Source organism: Dermacentor albipictus, unplaced genomic scaffold, assembly GCF_038994185.2.
Source record: "Dermacentor albipictus isolate Rhodes 1998 colony unplaced genomic scaffold, USDA_Dalb.pri_finalv2 scaffold_15, whole genome shotgun sequence".
Classification (NCBI taxonomy): Eukaryota; Metazoa; Arthropoda; class Arachnida; order Ixodida; family Ixodidae; genus Dermacentor; species Dermacentor albipictus.
Window position 1 is genome coordinate 9,074,819 of NW_027225569.1, and position 20,081 is coordinate 9,094,899.

Here is a 20,081-nt window from a genome sequence, read left to right on the forward strand (position 1 = left end):
GCGGGTGGACGCGTCGTAGGGCGCGCTGCCGGCCCCACGTTCGTATCACAGATTCTCACATCAATTTAATTTTCCTCACTTACAACATCGAATGCGTCTGTATTACAAGCGGAGCTGGGCTGGAGCGCTTTGTTCTCCAGGCAGTATGCTCCTGTTCTGGATGGGCAACTCTGCAATCCCTATGGGTATGCCGGTCAACACCACGGGTGCTATTGGAAGGCCAGACGGGCATGCCCGGTGTCGTGGCTGACACTGCAATCCAGCGGCTGGGACGGCCGTCAACTTTGCTCCGGGAAAGGGATGGGTCAGGACATACTGCTGCCAACATTTCCATGTCATTAACGCACATCCCCCGGACGGCTGGGGGTCGTGGCTCTCTTTTGCTCTTTTTTCCTTAGTCTATCGCAAAACAACTGCCAGGTGCCGCGGAGTTCTGCCTTCCCGCTTATCAGTGTGTGGATGGGAGGGGCAGCTGCTGGACGCAAAACAGACAACATAAGTGGTGGTTACAGCTGGTGGGTAGATCGATACATACCATGGCTAGGCTAATCAGAACATAACACTCTCACCATCAGTTGTTCATGAAAAAAAAACCACAACCAATTCGTCTATCACTTCGCACGCTGCTTCCCAGGACAGCCATAACCCAGTGGCCCATTCAGCACGAAACCTTGTTAATACTTTCATATTGGGAACAAACTATTGCATCGAAATTAAATTTCATATTCCTAATATTTGTATCATTAATGACCCTTACATTGATCGCCTACGCACATTCTACTGGTCGACACATAATGGACCAGAGGAATTACCACTGACTTACTGTTTTTCAAGTTTTACAGTGTTCTTTCTCAGCACAGGCATCCAGTCTTTGTTGCTTCCGGAAGTCACAAGACAACCCAAGCTATCAACACATCGGGCACTTGGTCTATGCTCTGTCCTCATCGTAGTCACCTTCTTCACATTACATGAATAAACGCTTTATGCGGGGTTTTCTGTCCTCGCGGAAGGAGTTTTGGGACATCTGCAGTTACCGTGCCCACCTTTTATTTTTGCAATTGGCTTTTACCTTCAAATGCGTAAGTTGGGTTACCACCCCTCATTTTTTAATTTTAATTGGCTTTAAACCCGTTATTGCTTTTAGTATAGGTACGGGTCTCCCCACTTTTCTTTAGTTTGTTTTTATTTTCGGGGAAAAGACGAAATCCGGGTCGGTACACCCGCCACATGATAACTCGATAACGCCAGGGCAAGCTCGGCGCAACAAACAAGGCGGAAACTTCAGTCCTAGATATTTTTCTTGTTTGAAGGGGCAGTGGTAAACGCGAGGACGGGTTCCAAAATGGATTTTTGTATGGCGTTTTATTAGAGTGCGTGACCGGACTAAGGTCTCAAAAGCGCTGCCGCGTCCAGTTCACCGTATATAGCTAACGAGAAGCCAACAGAAATAAAGTTTACTGGGGCGGTACGAGCGCTCGTGCAAGTGTCTGGCTGGCCGGCGGAATCGGGCTCCTGCTTTTCGCTGCAAAAACAAGGTATTTCGCATTCGGAACTTCCAAATTTTAGCCGGGGTTGTTTTTAAACGTGTAGCGACCCTATTCGGCGCAAAAAACCGGGCGGGGAGGGGTTTTATTTTCGATTCTTGGGCGATTCCTTGCTCGGCCGGCCACCGGGCACAAAATGGCCAGGGCTCATACCCTTTGAGCCTGAGCCCGGCCATGCCGAGCTCGCGCAGGGGCAAGACCGCGTCGCCGCCCCGCTCCCCCCCCCCCCCGCGGCCCCCGGCCGCCGGGGGGTCGCCGCGCTCGCGGGGCTCTGATTTTTCAGAGGACGGCGACGCGGTTCTCGCACGTTTCATTGAGCTGGTTGATCAGCTCCCGGCCGCCGAGGACGCGGTCCGGCTACCGGCGGGTGGTGGCGAGGAGGAGGAGGCCCTCTCATCCGTGTCGGAGGGCACGGCCGTGGCGGCGGCGGTTCCCGGCGACCCCGGTTCTGGGACGCGGGGTCGGCTGCGCGAGATCATCGATGAGGCCGTCGCGTTCTGCAACCTCCCGGCCAACCGCGTGCCCGTGGAGGCGCGCACCTTCTTCCTGACGCGGCTCATTGAGATGGCCGGCCTCTGCGTCGAATGGAAAACGGAGCTGAAAGCGGAGACGGCCACGGAGCGCGGCGCGGCCCTCGCGTTGCGGGGTCAGCTGATCGAGGCGCGTCGCGAGGCCGCCGAGTCGCAGCGGCGCCTGGCGGTCCTCGAGGCCGGCCTGGGCGATCCTGCGGCTATGGCGACTGGTCCGGGGCCCGCCGGTCATGGTGCGGCCGCGCCTGCGGGTGCGGCGGCCGCGCCCTCGGGCGCTGGCGGCCCGGCGGGCGTGCCCGCGGGCCGCATGGACTACGTGGCCGCGTTGCGGGCGGGCCTTGTACCCTCTGCCAGCGCGGCCCGCGCCGGACCCGGTGGTGCTGTGGTGGCGGGCGCCGAGGTGGCGGGGCCCGGCGCGCAGCACAAGCACGTTGCGTTCCTGACACCCGTGGCGACGACCCAGACGCCGGCTCGCGACGTGCCCCGTCTCCTCAAGGCCAATGTGGACCCGACGGACAAGGACATTCGGGACGTCACCTTGCGTCATACGAGGTATGGGCTGACCGTGTTTACCGACAATGGGCAATCGATCAAGAACCTAGAAAAGGCCATAGGCGGATGCGGTCACGCGTGCGGCCGTCATCATGCGTGTTGCGGAAAGGACAAAACCCCATGTGAAGTTCTCGGGAGTCGACCCTGATGTCGGCCCCGATGAGTTTCTAAAGTTACTAAACGAACGCAACAAGGGGCTCGACTTAGATCTTGAGCAGTGCAAGGTCCGTGTGGCGTTTCGCGAAAGGGCGGGCACGCGCGCGCCCGTGGCTGAGGTGGACCCGGAGGGCTTCCGAAAGCTCATGTCGCGACCGCGCCTGTCGGTCGGCTGGAATTCGGTGCGCGCGCGCGAAGACTTACACGTCCCGACGTGCACCTACTGCGCGACTTACGGCCACGGGTGCATGACGTGCCCGCACCAGGCGGACCCGGCAAAAGCACAATGTATGAAGTGTGGTGGAAATCATCTGGCCGTCACATGCAAGGTAAAGATGGGTGACGTTGCGGTGTGCTGTTCGGAGTGCGGCAGGGCGGGCCGCAGTGATAAGAGCCACCCCACCGGTTTTCCTGACGGCCCGGTTCTTGTAGAGAGGGTGGCCCGCCTCCGAGCGCGCACTCAGTATGGCGAGCCCCAGTAAAGAGAGCGCCGAGGGGTGGGGGGGGGGGTGCGAGCGGTGCGACGCGGCGGCGGGCTGGCGAGCGTCGCGGACACACCCGCTCGAGCGTCGACATGTCACCACCGGAAACGGTCGTGGTGATGCAACTTAACCTGGACCACGCGAAGCGCGCGCTGGCGGCCGCGACGCGTCGGCTGCAGGAACCCGACATCACAATCGCGGCAATAAACGATCCGCCTTGTACCAGCAAAACGAAGCCGCAACTGCCGCCGGACTTCGCTTATTTTGGAGTGGAAGAGGAGCCGCTGAGCGCAGTCTTTGTTCGCCGCGCGCGCTTCGCCGCCCGCGCTTCGACGTCTTCCCGATGTACGTTTCCCGGCGGGTGGTCGCGGTACGATGCACTACAGCACAGCGCGAGTGGTTGCTCGTCGCGGCGTACGCGCCGCCGCACTGCTTCATCGAGCCGACCCCCGACGAACTCTCGGCGTGCTTGGACAACAATAACATGCATGAGATCCTGGTCATGGGCGACCTCAACGCGAAGCACGCCATGTGGGGCCCGCGAGCCCACGTCAACCGCGGTTCCCGCGTGATCGAGTTTGCGGCGGCACGAGAGTTGGTCGTTTTGAACGACGCGGCGTCCCCCCCCCCCCCACCTACTGCAACATCTACACGGACAGCTGGATCGATGTGATGCTGGCGACGCCCGCGCTCGTCCGTCGTGGATACAAGTGGACCGTCTCGTCTGACGTCACATTCTCTGAGCACCACGCGATGGATCTCGTGCTGTACAGCGGTAGCGTGCGAGAGAGACGCTTGACAAAGTGCGGCCGGCTACATTTCGTTGCCGAATTGCGCGACCACCAGTGGTTTGAGCGGGCTGGCGGAGCGAACATCAGCTCGCCGCAGGCGCTTGAAGCGATGCTCAGCCAAATGTATACGGTCATCGAGAACGTGCGCCGCAAACATCTCAGGCCGGTCCTCCCGCACAAGCCGGGTAAGAGTTGGTGGACGCCGGACCTGCAGATTGAAAAGAGCCGAACGCGGGCTCTGCGGCGTCGTTTCCAAAGGTGTCGGGACGACGCATTGCGGCCGATCCACCGCCAACGTTACAGCGAGGCACTCGCAAAGTTCCGACGCAGGATTGAACACGCGAAGGCGTCGGATGCACGCGAGAGATGCGACGATTTCAGCCGCAAGTCGCTGTTCTCGGCGCCGTTCCGGGCGGCCTTTGGTAAGGGAAAAGGGCAGCTGCATTTGCCGCCGTTGATAACATCAGACGGCGGTCGGACGGAAAGCGTCCTGCAGTCGGCCGCACTGCTCTTACACTCCTTGATAGCCAAGGACGACGCTCGCACAGACCTGCCGGAGCATAAAGCGATACGCGAGCAGAGCGCGCAGCCCTGCGTATCACGTGTGCGGGACCGCCCATTCACCGCCGGAGAGCTCGCTGCCACGCTCGCCAAGCTTGTACACGGCTCGGCCCCAGGTCCGGACGGCTTAACGGCTGACGTGGTGGTCGCCCTCTGCACGTTCCACCGGCGTTTCGTACTAAACATTTTTAATACCGCACTAACCCTGGGCCACTTCCCCAAGGTGTGGCGGAAAGGCAGGGGCATATTCATTGCGAAACCTGGCAAACCACTTGACACGCCGCAGGCTTACCGCCCCATATGCATGACGCCAATCCTTGGAAAGGTGCTGGAGCGCTTGCTGTTCGGCCGCCTTTACCACTTTCTCCTCACGGGAAATTACGTGCACCCAAATCAATTCGGCTTCACGCACGGTCGAAGTGCAGTCCATGCGCTAACATCTCTGTGCCAATACATCGTCAACTACAGAGCGCGGGGCACGCCTGTCACGCTGATCTCCCTGGATTTCCAGGGGGCATTTGATAGCCTGTGGCATCCCCTCGTTTTAAATTACTTCAGGGAGCGCCAGTGCCCCAGCAACCTGGTGGACCTACTGCTGACATTCCTCGGCGACCGAACGGTGGCATTTCACTGCCACTCGGGAGTCGTCGTGACGGACGCGACATTAGGCAGTCCCCAAGGGTCGCCACTGTCCCCCCTGCTTTGGAATGTTGTCGTGGATGGCCTGCTGCGCTTGGAAATGCCGGAGGGAGTCCGCATTCAAGCGTACGTGGACGACACCGTGGTACTAGTCCCGGGTAAAAATCGCCTCGACACCATGGCGAGCGCCACGGCCGCCCTGACCACAATAAAGGCATGGACCACCACCACCAAGGCCCGCCTTAACCATGATAAAACTGAATGCGTTCTTTTCTCATTTGGCAGGGGGGGCATGGAAAAAAGTAAACCGACCATCAAGATCGATGACAGTAAGAAGGGCCTTACATTCAAGAATTCCGTCAAAATCCTCGGCGTTATGGTCGACAGAAGATTATCGTTCTTTGACCACGCGTAACATCTACAACGAAAGGCCGAGACGCTTGCTATGAAGTCCATCACTTTCGTCCGTATGCACGCGACCCTCGATGCTAAGATCCGCAGGCGACTCTATCGCCAGGTCCTGCTGCCGGCCATCGCGTATGCTTCGCCCGTGTGGTGGAGTGCGCAACCCGATTGTCGACTTCGAGCGCGCATAAACACGGTGCAGCGCACGCTCCTGCTGGCGCTCACCGGGGCGCAATCACTGTAAACGAAAATAAACCCACCTGGGAGTTTTTAACAGGTGATGTGCTCTAAAACCTCCCCTCCTCAATTATTTACTCCGATGTATGGGAGCAAAACAGGGCCATTCCCTCGTTTCACTCCGCTGGCTAGCTGCGGGAGTATTAGGGCGACATGACGCGATTTTACTCCGCTTAAAAATCTTGTTCTCCCGTAAAACTCCGACAGGGAGTTTTAAAAAACTCCCCTCCGCCGAAAGAGTTTGGTCACGTGGCGCTTCCCATGAGGCTGTGCGCCTCGCCAGCGACCGGGCGCATTCGGCGGAGTCGGCAGTGCTCATGGCTGACGGTTTGTTTACATTTGCGAAGGGTCGTTCCGTGACAGCGTTTCGTCAATTTGTTTCCCGTATTTCCTTCCAGAAAGTGTTATAGGCGTGCCTACAGCTCGCTCATTTTCAGCTTCAAGTACGTTAGCGTGGATCACTTTGCTGACAACGATGAATGCAAGAGCAACGTTTTCAAGTGCAGAAAAAGGCTTATGTATACCTCGAAGCTGCTCACTGGCTCATGATGTCGGCTCAGGTTCTGACTGTGTTTTCGTGCTGCGTGACCCTGGCTTGTGTTCTTCACTACGCGAAATACGATTTTTATGCCCTTTTGGGTACATGCTGACAACGTCCGGTGGAATGTTTGAAAGGACCGCGTAGCAATGGCAACAGCAGCCACTGTTCGAGCGACGACATCCGTGCTAGTCGCACATGAATGGCGTAGCCGAAGTTCGTTGCGGTGCTGTGTTGCCAGTGAGAAAGATCGGAGTGGAAGCAACTGTTTTTATGTATCTGCGAACGGATATTCTCACACGAAGAAAAACGGTAGGACATAAGTATGCGTACTGTAAATCAGTGGCGTAGCCAGAAATTTCGTTCGTGGGGGGCTCACTTTGCAGCTTGGCCTCCTCCTTATAGAATTAATCGTGGGATATATATATATATATATATATATATATATATATATATATATATATATATATATGTATGTGTGTGTGTGCATTTTCATGCAACAACCTTATTTGCATTTTCGTACATATGCAACGACCAGGGGAACATCTCAATGACACTGTCCTTTGTTAGAATGCATTGCGCAGCAGCAGTAGCTGTCACCGCTCGTGTATTGCGAGCAATTGCTCCGAAATTATAGTCGCAACAGAGAGCACATGTAAAAAAGGAGGAGTTCTGCAAAATATAAGAGGGCGAGTCCAATGAAAGTGAGCCAATGCGAATATATCATAAACGGGGTACTTTATTCAAAAGTGGTCACCATGAGTATTTAGACACTTGTCCTACTTGCGAGTCGCGTCATTCCCGTCTCATAAAACTCCTTGGGTTGCTGCCTCAAAAATCTGTAAATGACTACATGTCATCTTCCGACATGAATCTGGTTCCCTTGAGCAGTTTTTTCAAATTTTACCAAATATGGAAGACGCAAGGCAACAGGTCTGGGCTGCGTGAGGAATGTTGCAACGTTTCCCACTTGAACTTTGCCATTTTCGCATTAACCACATCAGCGACGTAGGAACGGGCAATGTTGTGAAGCAAGATGTTTCCAATGCTCAATTTTCCACGTCGTTTGCCGATCCGACCTTTCACAATATCTGAAGCGATTTAGAGTCTCTCCAGGTTTAGAAAATTCGATCAATAATGGCCCCTAACGATCTAAAAAGAAGTCAACACTTTTCCGGCAGAAATGACGGCCTTTGTTTTCTTTGGGAGTGGTGAGTTCAAATGCTTCCACTGTAAGCTTTGCCGTAGTGTTTCAGGCTAGTAGTAGCGGCACCATGAGTCATCCCCGGTCACAATTGCAGACAAAATGTCGTCACCCTCATCTGGGGTTCTTTGACGTGCACTTAAATCGAAGTACACGGGTGTTTTCGCATTTCGCCTCCATCGAAATGCAGCCGCCGTGACCGGGATACGATGCCGTGACCTCGTGCTCAGCAGCCCAACACCATAGCCACTGAGCAGCCACGGCCTTTTAACGCGATAGCGTTAAGGAGCTCGTGTCGCAGAAAAGCCGGTGTCGTCGGCGTCGGTGTTGGCGGCGGCGTCCGCGGCGTTGACCGTGAGCGATAAATCACGGCAGACACTTCACAAATAAAAAGCAACTTCCAAAATGGGCTGGGTGGGAATCGAACCAGGGTCTCCGGAGTGTGAGACGGAGACGCTACCACTCAGCCACGAGTTCGATGCTTCCAAGCGGTACAAACGCGCCTCTAGTGAATGCGGTGTTGCCTTCGAAACGAGCCGTGGAAAGTTATACTGCGGTGTATATCGGTAATTATAAACATGTAACTTACAGAAGTCGCAATTACACGAGTAGCGAAATGCGTTTCTGCTGCATTCCTTCTGCGCTTTCCGCACACGCAGAGCCATCTTGCGGCAAACACAGAAGACCCCCTCCTCTCCATGTACGGCGCTGCCCCGACAGATGGCGCGCCACGCGCGCATTGGAGCTGTGCGAGGCGGGTCCCGGCTCGGACTCTCCCCTGACAACGCTTCGCCTTGCTCCCTCTCCAGAATCAAGCGTCCTTCCTTTCTTTAGATCACTGTCTGTATATCTCTCGGCCCGTGCCGATCACGACGTTTGGCTGGCGTGCATCGTTTCCCCCTCCGAGATACCGAGTTCTTTGGTTCGTTCCGCTTGCTCAGGCGCACGTTTCGTTGCTGCGCCGAACGCCGCGTTGCTCGACCATATGGCTCGACGCTCACCGCGTCCGATGCGGGCCGCCTCGTAAGTGATGGCTGCCCTGTAGCCCATTGTCTTACACCCCTTGGTGGGTCGACGGGAACGCTGTCGCGTTCCACTCTTGAAGGCGAAGCTTAAGCGTCCTCCAATTTTTTCAATTGTGTTGGGGATGATTGCACGGTGGCTTTGGCCCGGCCATTGATCGTCTTTGTAACTTTCATGTCCTTCTTTCAACAGTTTGCTACAATTCTTCACAGTGGCCAATGAAACGCAATGTTTAACGCATACGGCAGTCATATGGCGAATAATTTCTTTTTGAGAAACATCTTCATTTGTCGAAAACCTCATGACACCAAGCTGTTCAACTTTTGGAGTGTCCATTATGTCACATAACCCTGTTCAACCCAGTGTATGAGAGCATTAAAGAACATTTAACCTCACCTCTGCATGTCACTTGTAAATGAGATGCGTATGTGCTACGCGCATGCCTCGAAAATAATGAACCGAACCATTATTGCGCGGAGCGGCTTGTCTCACTTTCATTTGACTCGCCTTCATACATTAGAAATGTGAAGATACATTGGAATATGCAAATATGAAGATACAGCGTGATACAGGTCAAAAATTGGCAATGGAAACAAAGTTTACTGCGCATATACAGAAAACATCGCAACAAGATGTTTAAATATACGTATAAGTCTCCAATAAACCTACGTACCTAAGAAAAAATCACTAAATACAATGCGTCAAACAAGGCAAATAAACAGGTTGCGCAACCACAGATTCACAGATCACACCCCCCTCCCTCCACTACCAAAATGTATCGCGTGCAGCAGAAGGCGGCGCACTTTCTCCCTTACGGACGCAAGCGAACGCGTTGCACTCCGTCGATTCCATGCAGTGCTGGCGGCGAGCGACTATGCATTGTTTCTTTTTCTCGTCTGCTAGCCAGAAAGCGTCCAAAACTCTGCCAGGTGAAAATGCAGTCGGCCAGAGAAAAACGAAGGCGCATCCAAGCGCGCTGCGCGGTTGTCGATGCAGCACGAGAAAAACGCATGCGCTCTGGCTCGATCGGCAGCCCGCGGGTTGCGAGAACAAAAAAAAAAAGATGAGAAAGAGGCCTAATGTATCCTCGCGAATAAAAGTCTAGGTAGAGAAATAAATAATATCTTAGTTACAATGGTGGCTTAAGTGTCTTGACATGGATGCTTTGGCGCAGGTGAAAAAACAATTCATATTCTTTTCTGCGACCTGATGGCACAAATGAACCACCACAACGCTTTGTCTCATCGGACCTCGCTGCGTGGTTGTCAACTTGTATCCCGATGTACGACTTTAGAAAGGTCGATGCACCTTGGGCGTCAAATGTTTAGAACACCATTAAACCCACAAAGTTCCGGAATCGAACATCTAAAGCACGGCTGTGTAAATGTCAATGCACCTTTCGCATTAAAATGTTATGAGAACTTTATACCCACAAAGTTTCAGAATTGAAATCCAAGCGCTCCGTAGATTCCGCGGCCTCCACGAGATGCCGAGACGAGCCCGCTCGCCTTCAAATCGCTCGCCTCTAATTCAAAACGCTCGCTCGCCTTCAAAACGCTCGCCTCTAAATTATCGCCCCATTTCGCTAACTAGCATTCCGTGTAAAATTTTCGAGCATATTCTATTTTCAAATCTTGTTTCTTTTCTTGAATCGAATTCATTTTTTTCGCCTTCACAACATGGTTTCCGCAAGACATTCTCGTGTGATACTCAACTCGTATGTTTCACTCATCGTCTTCATGCCATCCTCGATCGTTCTTCTTTAGCTGACTGTATATTTTTAGATTTTTCAAAAGCCTTCGATAAAGTATGCCATAATCTCCTTTTATATAAGTTGCAGTTACTAAATTTGGATTCCAAACTGCTTGCATGGCTCGAATGTTTCTTACTAAATCGTTCCCAGTTTGTCTCTACTAATAACACTGACTCTCCTCCGAGTCCTGTTTCCTCAGGAGTACCACAAGGATCGGTGCTTGGCCCTCTCCTCTTTCTAATCTACATTAACGACTTACCTTCCTGCGTCTCTTCCCATATCAACTTGTTTGCAGATGACTGTGTAATATTTCGAGAAATAACTAGTCCTAACGATACTACTATTCTACAGTCCGATCTTGATTCTGTGTCCGCTTGGTGTAAGACTTGGTGCATGGAATTAAACACTAAAAAATGCAAAGTCATGCGTGTAACTAGATCTACTAATGCAAATGTTTCATATCATCTTGATAACTTTCCTTTAGAAGTAGTATCGTCATATAGATATCTTGGCGTCACTATATCATCAAAACTAACCTGGAATGATCACATTGAATCCATAATCGCCAGCGCCAACAAAACACTTGCATATCTTCGCCGGAATTTCTCACGCGCTCCTCAGGCTCTTAAACTCTTACTTTATAAAACACTGATTCGTTCGAAGGTGGAATACGCCGCTTCTGTTTGGGACCCTTTCCATGACAATCTAATCTATTCACTCGAAATGGTTCAAAATAACTCTGCACGTTTTATTATGTCTAATTATGCTCGAACCGCAAGTGTGACTAATATGAAATCGAGCCTTGAACTTCCATCACTAGCATCTCGCCGTAAGTTTTATCGCTTGTGTCTTTTTCACCGCATATTTCAGCATCGTTCTCTACACGATGATTTCATCTTTCCTCCCCAGTACGTATCACCACGCATTGACCACCGACATAAAGTAGCCGTTCCTTTTTGCAGGACTTCTACTTTTCAATATTCATTTTTCCCCAGGACTTGTGAAGAGTGGAACCACCTACCTACCACTACTGCAGAAATTACAGACCATCAACATTTCAAAAATGCTTTAACAGTAACTAATTAGTTCTTTACCGCATGTTATTTCTCGTTTTTTTTTCTCTTGTTTGCTTGTGCTTGCCTGTATCACCTACTCATTTTACATTATTTTCTAGTGTGGTGATCTGTATTATTTTGATTTGTTAATTAGAGTATTTGTATTTGCATTGTTACATTATATAACTCCATGTATAAGTATCTTTTCACAGAAATGTTTTTCTTTTTGCCACTCCCCTCTGTAATGCTTCGGCCCTGAGGGTACAATAAATGAAATGAAATGAAAATGCCCTTGAAATCTTGTGCTCGGTGGGGCTCCTTGCGTTACAATATATGACTCCAGATGCATGGGCGTTTCCGCGAAATCCAGCCCGATTTCGCAATGTTCGAGCTAAAATGTCTTTTAGAGCGTGAATTCAGGACATTCTAGAAAAAATCGAGCATGATTTCCGGCGCCGAGAGTTGTTTGTGTCGGCGGTGCATGACAGCACGAAAAAATTTCGGGGGGGGCTCAAGCCCCATAAGCCCCCCCCCCCCCCCCTGGCTACGCCCCTGCTTTAAATAAAGCTTCTTATTGAGCGAAGTGCATCGAATTGTTATCGCTCATGTAGGTTTTGGTCACGTCGTCGCTTCCGATATTGCAATAAAATTACGCTCTATCCTAGACACTGATTTAGACGCATGCCTGCTGGCTCCGAGTTTAAGGATTCACTCGACAGATCAGCGATGTAGCTCCTTTTCACAACCGAGAGATATTGCTCGGACGCGGAGCAAGTAGTGCGGTGTATAAAATGTATGACTGCGCATTTTTCGGTGTTACGTCGGCTACTGCGGGTCATGCTCACACGTAATAATTTGTTGCTACGCTACCACAATATCGCAAAAATTTAATTTTGCTATGAAGCTGACGCACTTACATTTTTCTTGCTTACTGTACCTAACGCACTACTTTTTGGCCGCGAACGCATGCAGTGTGCGAAGTCGCTCCAGCACTAAAAGAATGGCTTGCTATTTGTGAAAATTTACGCCATTAACTTTTTTCTCTCACTATTCTGAATTAACAGTTTTGTGTTGATTAACGTATTCTGTTAATATCAGAGGCACATCTCGTATGAACGAGCATGTGAGTCGTAATTCTGAAAACAGCACGGCTGCTCCCTAGGCGGTTACGAGGCACACAGTATCGTGGCTATATAAACTGGCACCGTCGCTTCTTGAGTATCGCGTGTACGTGGGATGTGTGTCAAATTTCTGCATTGGGCGTTTTTGAAATGTTTATGTATGTCATGATATATGTGCTTTCATTTACTTGTTTCGTCGAATTTGACGCGGTCTCGTGTGCATATTTCGATATTTGACCAGCAGCCTCTGTATGTAAAGATGTTCGCGCAAACTCACGTCATGCCTCTTTTTATACTCCCGTTGCACCTCGAAAAAACTCCGTCCATTGCAAAGCAAAAAAGAAAGAAAAGATAGAAAAAATAACTCCCGTAATTTCACGTAAAAATTCCGCTCGCACGGAGTAAAAATTCTACTCCGATCATACGGAGCATAATAAACTCCGAACCGGGGGGTCGCTATAGGACAAGCATTATACTCCCACCTCGGAGTTATTTCCGTTTACAGTGTGGGGAGTCGCCCCGCTCGCGGGGACCCGATTTTTCGGAGGACGGCGACGCGGTCGTCGCCCGCTTTTGTACTCTCGTTGATCAGCTGCCGGCTGCGGAAGAAGATCAACCCCCGGCTGCCGGTGGAGACAGGGATGAGGTGTTGTCCTCGGCTTCGGCGCGATCTGCTGTGACGGCGGTGGTGGCGGCGTTTTCTGATGCCGCCGGGTGCCGGGCGCAGGAGCGGTTGCAGGCGATCGAGCACGCGGTCCTCGTGTACAGCAACCTGCCGGCCAACCGAGTCTCCGTGGAGGCGCGGACCTTCTTCATGGGCAAGGTCTTGGAGGCGGTCGCCGTTTGCTGGGGCCTGAGGGCGGAGGTGACTAGGCAGGGTGGAATGGCCTGAATATTGCAGGACCAGCTCGCTGAGGCGCGGCGGGAGGCGGCCGAGTTGCGGAGGCGCCTGGCGGTCGCCGAGGCCCGGCTGGCTGGACACGCGGTCTCGGTGGCTTGCTCGGGGCTTGCCGGTCGCGGTCCTGCCGCGCCCGTGGTTGGTGTTCCTGCGCCCTCGGGCGCTGGCGGCTCGGCGGGGTCGCCCGCCGGCCGCATGGATTACGCGACCGCTTTGAGGGCGGGCCTTGCGCCCTGTGCCGGCGCGGCCCTCGGCGGACCCGGTGGTGCTGCGGCGGCGGATGCCGAGGCGGGGAGGCCCGGCGCGCTGCACAAGCACGTCACCTTTCTGACACCGGTTTCGACGACCGCGACCCCGGCGAGGGATGTGCTCCGCCTTCTGAAATCAAACGTGGACCCGCACGCCAAGAACATCAGGGACGTGACGCTTCATCACACCAGTTACGGGCTGACCGTATTTACGGACAACGACCAATCTGTAGCTAACCTCGAACAAGCGATAGCCGCCAATCCGGTCACGCGCACGTCCATCATAATGCGCGTCGCGCAACAACGTAACCCATGTGTAAAGTTCACGGGAGTTGATCCCGATATCGGCCCGGACGATTTCTTACGCACGCTAAACGAACGCAACGAGGGCCTCGATCTCGACCTCGACAAGTGCAAGGTCGGCGTCACGTTCGGGGAAAGGGCGGGCACGCGGTCGTACGTGGCTGAGTTCGACCCGGAGGGGTTTAGGAAAGTCATGTCGCGAACGCGGCTGACGGTGGGGTGGACGTCGGTGCGCGCGCGCGAGGACCTGCACGTGCCCACTTGTACGTTTTGCGCGACATATGGGCACGGGTGCACGACGTGCCCTCAAGGCAGACCCGACTAAGGCGCGCTGCATGAAGTGCGGCTGCAACCACCTAGCCGTCACTTGCAAGGTGAAGATGAGAGACGCCGAGGTGCGCTGCTCGGAGTGTGATAGGTAGGGCCCCAGTTTCTTCGCGCTACCGATTGGTTCCGCCTCGAGGCGGGTGGCGTCGGGGTGCGCCGTACGCGCTGGCGACCACGGGATTGTTCGTCCGTGTCCCTTGGACAGGGGGAACATGCCTCCAACGCCCTCCCAGGTCACTTATTCATTCAGTTGCACCGCTGCCTGCGATGGGGCGCGCCAGACGCGGCTGAGTGCGCGCGTAGCTAAATACGGTCAGCCCGTCCCGAAGACGCCGGTCGAGGTGTCCGACGCTGCCTGCCCATGACTGAAGACGACGACCGTCGTCCCAGGAGTCGCCTGCGCCGTGTGAGAAGTGTACCTCAGCGAACTATGCCCACGGCTGAAATACTAATGCGAGAACGCTTTGCGCGTGCAATGCGTCTCCTGCGACTGCACTTTTTTTTTATTTCCTGTTCCCTTTTAGTGCTTTCTGTGCTTTTTGTGCTTTCTTTGTATGCTTTCCTTTTTCATTGTCTTTTATCTGTTTAAGACATTTCGTGTATCAATACGCTCGGCCTCGTGGAGGAACAGACTGTGCCCAGCCATCTAATAGAGACCCGCGGACTGCCTGAGCAGTAGACGTACGCGGCTCCCGGCCCGGTTGCCCATCCCGAGGCCGCCCATCAAGCTGCGCCTTACTGTGTCTAATTCCGTTCGGCCTCGTGGAGGAATGTACTGTGCCAAGCCATCAAGTAGAGGCTTGTGAACCGCCTACACAGTATATGGATGCGGCTCCCGGCCCGCTCGCAAATCCGGAGGCCGCCCGTCAAGTCGCGCCCACGTTTGTCCACACGACGCGTTTGATGTCACCAGGACAGAGGGTGCTGTTCCAAAGACTATGTGTGAATCGCGAGTTTTCTATCCATTTCTTTTTGTCCTGCTTTTATTTTTCTTCTTTTATTTTCTTTCCCTTTACGGTTGTGCGCGTTCGTTCGGTGTGTGCCTCACGGGAGGGTCCCGCAAACGAGCTGTCCTTCAGTAGATTTTGAACGCGCGTAAGCCTGTGTACGCTGTGAGGACTTGAGTTACGACCCGTGGCACTGCACCAGACCTGTCACGGCTCCTGTGTTTTGTGCCGCCTGCCGCGTCTGTGTTACGTTTTATTTTCCTTTCTTCTTTCTTCCTTCCCTCTTTCTTTTCATTTTCATGACTGTGTTCACCCATACTGTCTGTAGTTTCCTCCCCTTTTTCTTTCTTTTCATTTTTGTATATTTCCTTCCATTTTTCATGGGGAACGGGGGGATTCACTTTTTGCTTACGGCATGTCCATGCCACCCCTCGTCTCTGACTCTTTACTCATATTCATTAAAAAGCCCGACGCGAGGGCTTCTGAGCTCGCTGAGACGCCTCAGGACACAAACGCGTTACCTATCCGCACACTTTTGTTTGTCCAATTGGCTTTTCTTCACAAAATATGCGCTTTGGGTATTAATTGACAACCCCTTTTCATTTATTTTCAATTGGCTTTAAACCTGGTATGCATCTTTGCAGGTACAGGTTTTCCCCACCATTTATTTTTGCTTTGATTTCGGGAATAAGCGGGGAAGTAGTCGGCCGGGGCGGTACACCCGCCACATGGTAATTGAATAGCGCCAGTGCACGCTCGTTGCAACAAACAAGGCGGAAACTTCAGTCCTGGATGTTTTTCTTGTTTGAAGGGGCAGAGTTATACGCGAAGACGGGTTCCAAAAATAATTTTTGTATGGCCTTTTATTAGAGTGCGTGACCGGACTAAAGCGTCAAAAGCGTTGCCACGTCCAGTTCACCGTATGTAGGTCACTAGAGGCCAACAGAAATAAAGTTTACTGGAGCGGTACACCCGCCACGTGGTAATTCAATAGCGCCAGCGCAAGCTCGGCGCAACAAAGAAGGCGGAAACTTCAGTCCTGGATATTTTTCTTGTTTGAAGGGGCAGAGGTAAATGCGAGGACAGGTTCCAAAAAGGATTTTTGTATGGCGTTTTATTAGAGTGCGTGACTGGACTAAGGCGTCAAAGGGGTTGCCACGTCCAGTTCACTGTATATGGCTCACTAGAGGCCAACAGAAAAAGTGTACTGGGGCAGAACACCCGCCACATGACAATTGGATAGCGCCAGGGCAACCTCAGCCCAACAAACAAGGCGGAAACTTCAGTTCTGGATATTTTTCTTGTTTGAAGGGGCAGAGTTAAACGCGAGGACGGGTTCCAAAAATAATTTTTGTATGACCTTTTATTAGATGATGATATGTAGTGTTTATTGGCACAAGGGCCAAGTGTGGCCAAAAAGCGCCAAGGCAGTGGTGACGAGTACTGAATTAACTAATGGCTGATGTGACGTGGCTGTAGAGAGGCCTAAAACTAAGAGCTATAAGTTGCATAAAATACACAAGGAATAAAAATATGAGGATGGCTGAAGTAGGGTATGCTATAAGTATAGGATGTACAAGAATGGTGTAGTAGTGTTACATGAATAAAAATGGAAAGGTGATTGTTGTTGACGAATAGCACAACAGCCTCAGCTGATCCCTTGAGTACAAGGGCCTGGAGGCATGTGCTAGAGCAAACGTTCACATCGCAACAGTGACTTCTCGCAAGAGGCCGTGTTACGAATTTCTTGCACATAAAACATGCAGCGTGTCAACGTCGTTTAAAAAGCCTAAGGTAGATTGCATGTGAAATAGCGGTCGGTTCTTTGCCTAAAAACAGTGCCAGGTGAAGTGGTATACACTGACTGTATGCTAAAGGGAAGTGTTTTTTCCTCTCGACTAGTGTTTCGCGGCATTCTAGGAAGACATGCTGAAGACTGAGTGTCTCCCCACATCTACTACACATTGGACGTTCACCGCCACTCAACAGAAAGATATGTGTACCGTAAGTGTGCCCTATTCTGAGACGACAGAATAGGACATTACTTCGTCTGGACTTGGTCAGTGATGGCCAGTATCCTAAATGTGGCTTAACAGTGTCGAGTTTATTATGGGTTTCAGAGTCCCATTTATGCTGCCAGTAGGTTCTGAGTTTTTTCAGTAAGTATGACTTTAGGTCTGAGACCGGAACGGCTGCGGACATGTTGGAAGCTTTTGTGTCTAAGGAGGTAGCAATTTGGTCTGCCAGGACGTTACCTCTGTGTCCAGGCACCCAGCATATCGTTACATGTTGGCCAGAGGCATAAATGGTACAGAGGAGAGAGAAAATATCTGCAATTACTGGATGTGTGTGGTTGAAGCATGACATCAATGTTTTCACAACGCTTAATGAGTCTGTGTATATGACTGCCTTACGTAATTTTAACTGTTTAATGTGTTTCGCAGCCGACCACAGTGCATACGCCTCTGCTGTAAAGATGCTTGTTTGAGGGTGCAGAACATCGGACTCGGAAAAGGATGGGCCGACGGCTGCGTAAGACACGCCAGCATGTGATTTAGAGGCATCTGTGTAATTCTCTGGACAAGGGTATTTAAATTGTAATTCCAGAAAATGCATATGAATGTGCGCCTCTGGAGCGTGCTTCGTTACCTCCACAAATGACGTGTCACAGTCAATGATTCGCCACAACCACGGCGGAAACGGCTTGGCAGAAGCCATTAGACTATTTCCATGAATAGGAACATCCATCTCCTCGCTCAGCTTCGTCACATGGATCGAGAATGGCTCTCTGGCTGTAGGTTTGTTATGAAAGAGTGTTGCAGAGGTCATATCGTTTATGGTGGGATAACAAGGATAGTTTTTGTTAGCATGTACTTTCAGAAAATAATTAAATGTAGAATACGACCGCTGCAGATCGAGCGACCATTCATTCGATTCGACATAGAGGCTTTGAATCGGACTCGTCCTAAAGGCGCCAGTGGCGAGGCGGATACCATGATGCACAGGGTTCAGCATCTTCAGAGCACTGGGTGTAGCTGAGTGATACACAACGGCACCGTAGTCTAAGCGCGATCGTACAAGGCTCCTATAGAGGTTCATGAGGCATTTCCTGGCGCTTCCCCATGTTGTATGTGACAGTATTTTCAGGATGTTCATTGTTTTAAGGCATTTAGCTTTCAAATACTTGATATGAGGAATGAAGGTTAGTTTTGAGTCAAGTATTATGCCTAAAAATTTATGTTCAGTGTTGAGTGGTATGTGTTGTCCATGCAGCATATCAGGATCTTGTATCAAGCCTCTCTTTCTAGAAAAAAGTACACAGAAGCTTTTCAGGGGGTTTAGCTTGAAGTCATTTTCGTTAGCCCACGTTGAGACCTTGTTCAGTCCTAGTTGGACTTGGTGCTCTCAGACAGCAAGGTTACAGGACATTGAATAAAACATTGACGATGGAATGACTTTGCGGAGGGAATTCATTTTCGCAATGAAGAGGGTGCAGCTAAGCACGCCTCCTTGTGGCACACCAGTCTCTTGAGTGTATAGCCTGGACAGGGCATTGCCCACTTTAACACGGAACGTGTGGTTAGTCAAGTAGTTTTCTATCATATTTAGCATGTTGCCGCGTACGCCCATCGCAGATAGGTCTCGAAGGATTCCGAATCGCCATGTTGTGTCATAGGCTTTCTCCAAGTCTAGAAATACAGAGAGAAAAAAATTGTTTGTGTATATAAGCCTTTCTAATATCTGCCTCAATGCGAACAAGGTGGTCTATTGTTGACCTACACTCCCTGAAACCACATTGAAGGGGATCAAGTAGACGGTTGCTTTCGAGGAAATAGATTAGACGCCGATTAACCATTTTTTCATATAATTTACACATGCAGCTCGTTAGTGCTATTGGCCTATAACTACTGGCTAATGCGGGGTCTTTGCCTTGCTTATGAATTGGGATGACCATCGCTTCTTTCCATGAGGATGGAATATGCCCAGATACCCACATGGTGTTGTAAAGAGACAGAAGTGTGTTCAATGTTTCTGGATGCATATTCCTGATCGTTGCATGCATTATGCGGTCACCGCCTGATGCTGAGTTGCCGCAGGAACTGAGAGCAGCCTTCAGTTCAGCGAGACTAAACAGACGGTTATAAGGTTCATCTGCTGCGCATTTTCGTTCAAGGCGCTCTCGCTCTATGGGTTCCTTGAATTTTAGGAAAGTTGGCGCATAGTCTGATGCACTGGAAATATTTTGAACATGCTTGCCCAGGGAGTCTGCCTGATCTGTCATGGTGTCGCCTTGAGCGTTTACTAAAGGAAGCGGTTGTGTTTCCCTGCCCTTTAATCTGTTTACCCTGTTCCATACCTTACCCTCATCCTTGTACGAATTGATACTACATATGTACCTTTCCCAGCTTTCTCGCTTAGCACGTCGTCGTGTTCTCCTGCGCTGTGATTTTGCCTTCTTGAATTCAATTAGATTCTCCGCATTTGGTGATCGACGAAGCCTGCCCCATGCCCTATTCTGCCTCTTTCGCGCTTCTTTGCAATCTTCGTTCCACCACGGGACACGTCTTTTGGATGAAAGACCATTTGTTTGTGGTATACACTTTTGCGCTGCGTCGATAATAAAATGAGTAAAATATGATACGGCATCATCTATAGTATAGTATTCTCAAAAGTCCCGAGGTAAATAAGTACATTCGTGAAAACTTTTCCAATCGGCTGAGGCTGATTTCCATCGACGGACATGCGGTGGAGAATCATACTGTGTTG

General features: G+C 51.3%; 1 protein-coding gene across 1 annotated transcript; it reads left to right on the top strand.

Moving 5' to 3' along the window:
- The first annotated feature begins 1,479 nt into the window (after positions 1-1,479).
- Positions 1,480-16,381, top strand: LOC139051851 (uncharacterized). Its single transcript, XM_070528879.1, has 2 exons — positions 1,480-2,626; positions 13,184-16,381. The coding sequence occupies exons 1-2, from the start codon at positions 1,719-1,721 to the stop codon at positions 13,269-13,271; spliced, it is 996 nt and encodes a 331-aa protein (XP_070384980.1). The 5' UTR covers positions 1,480-1,718; the 3' UTR covers positions 13,272-16,381.
- Positions 16,382-20,081: the final 3,700 nt, after the last annotated feature.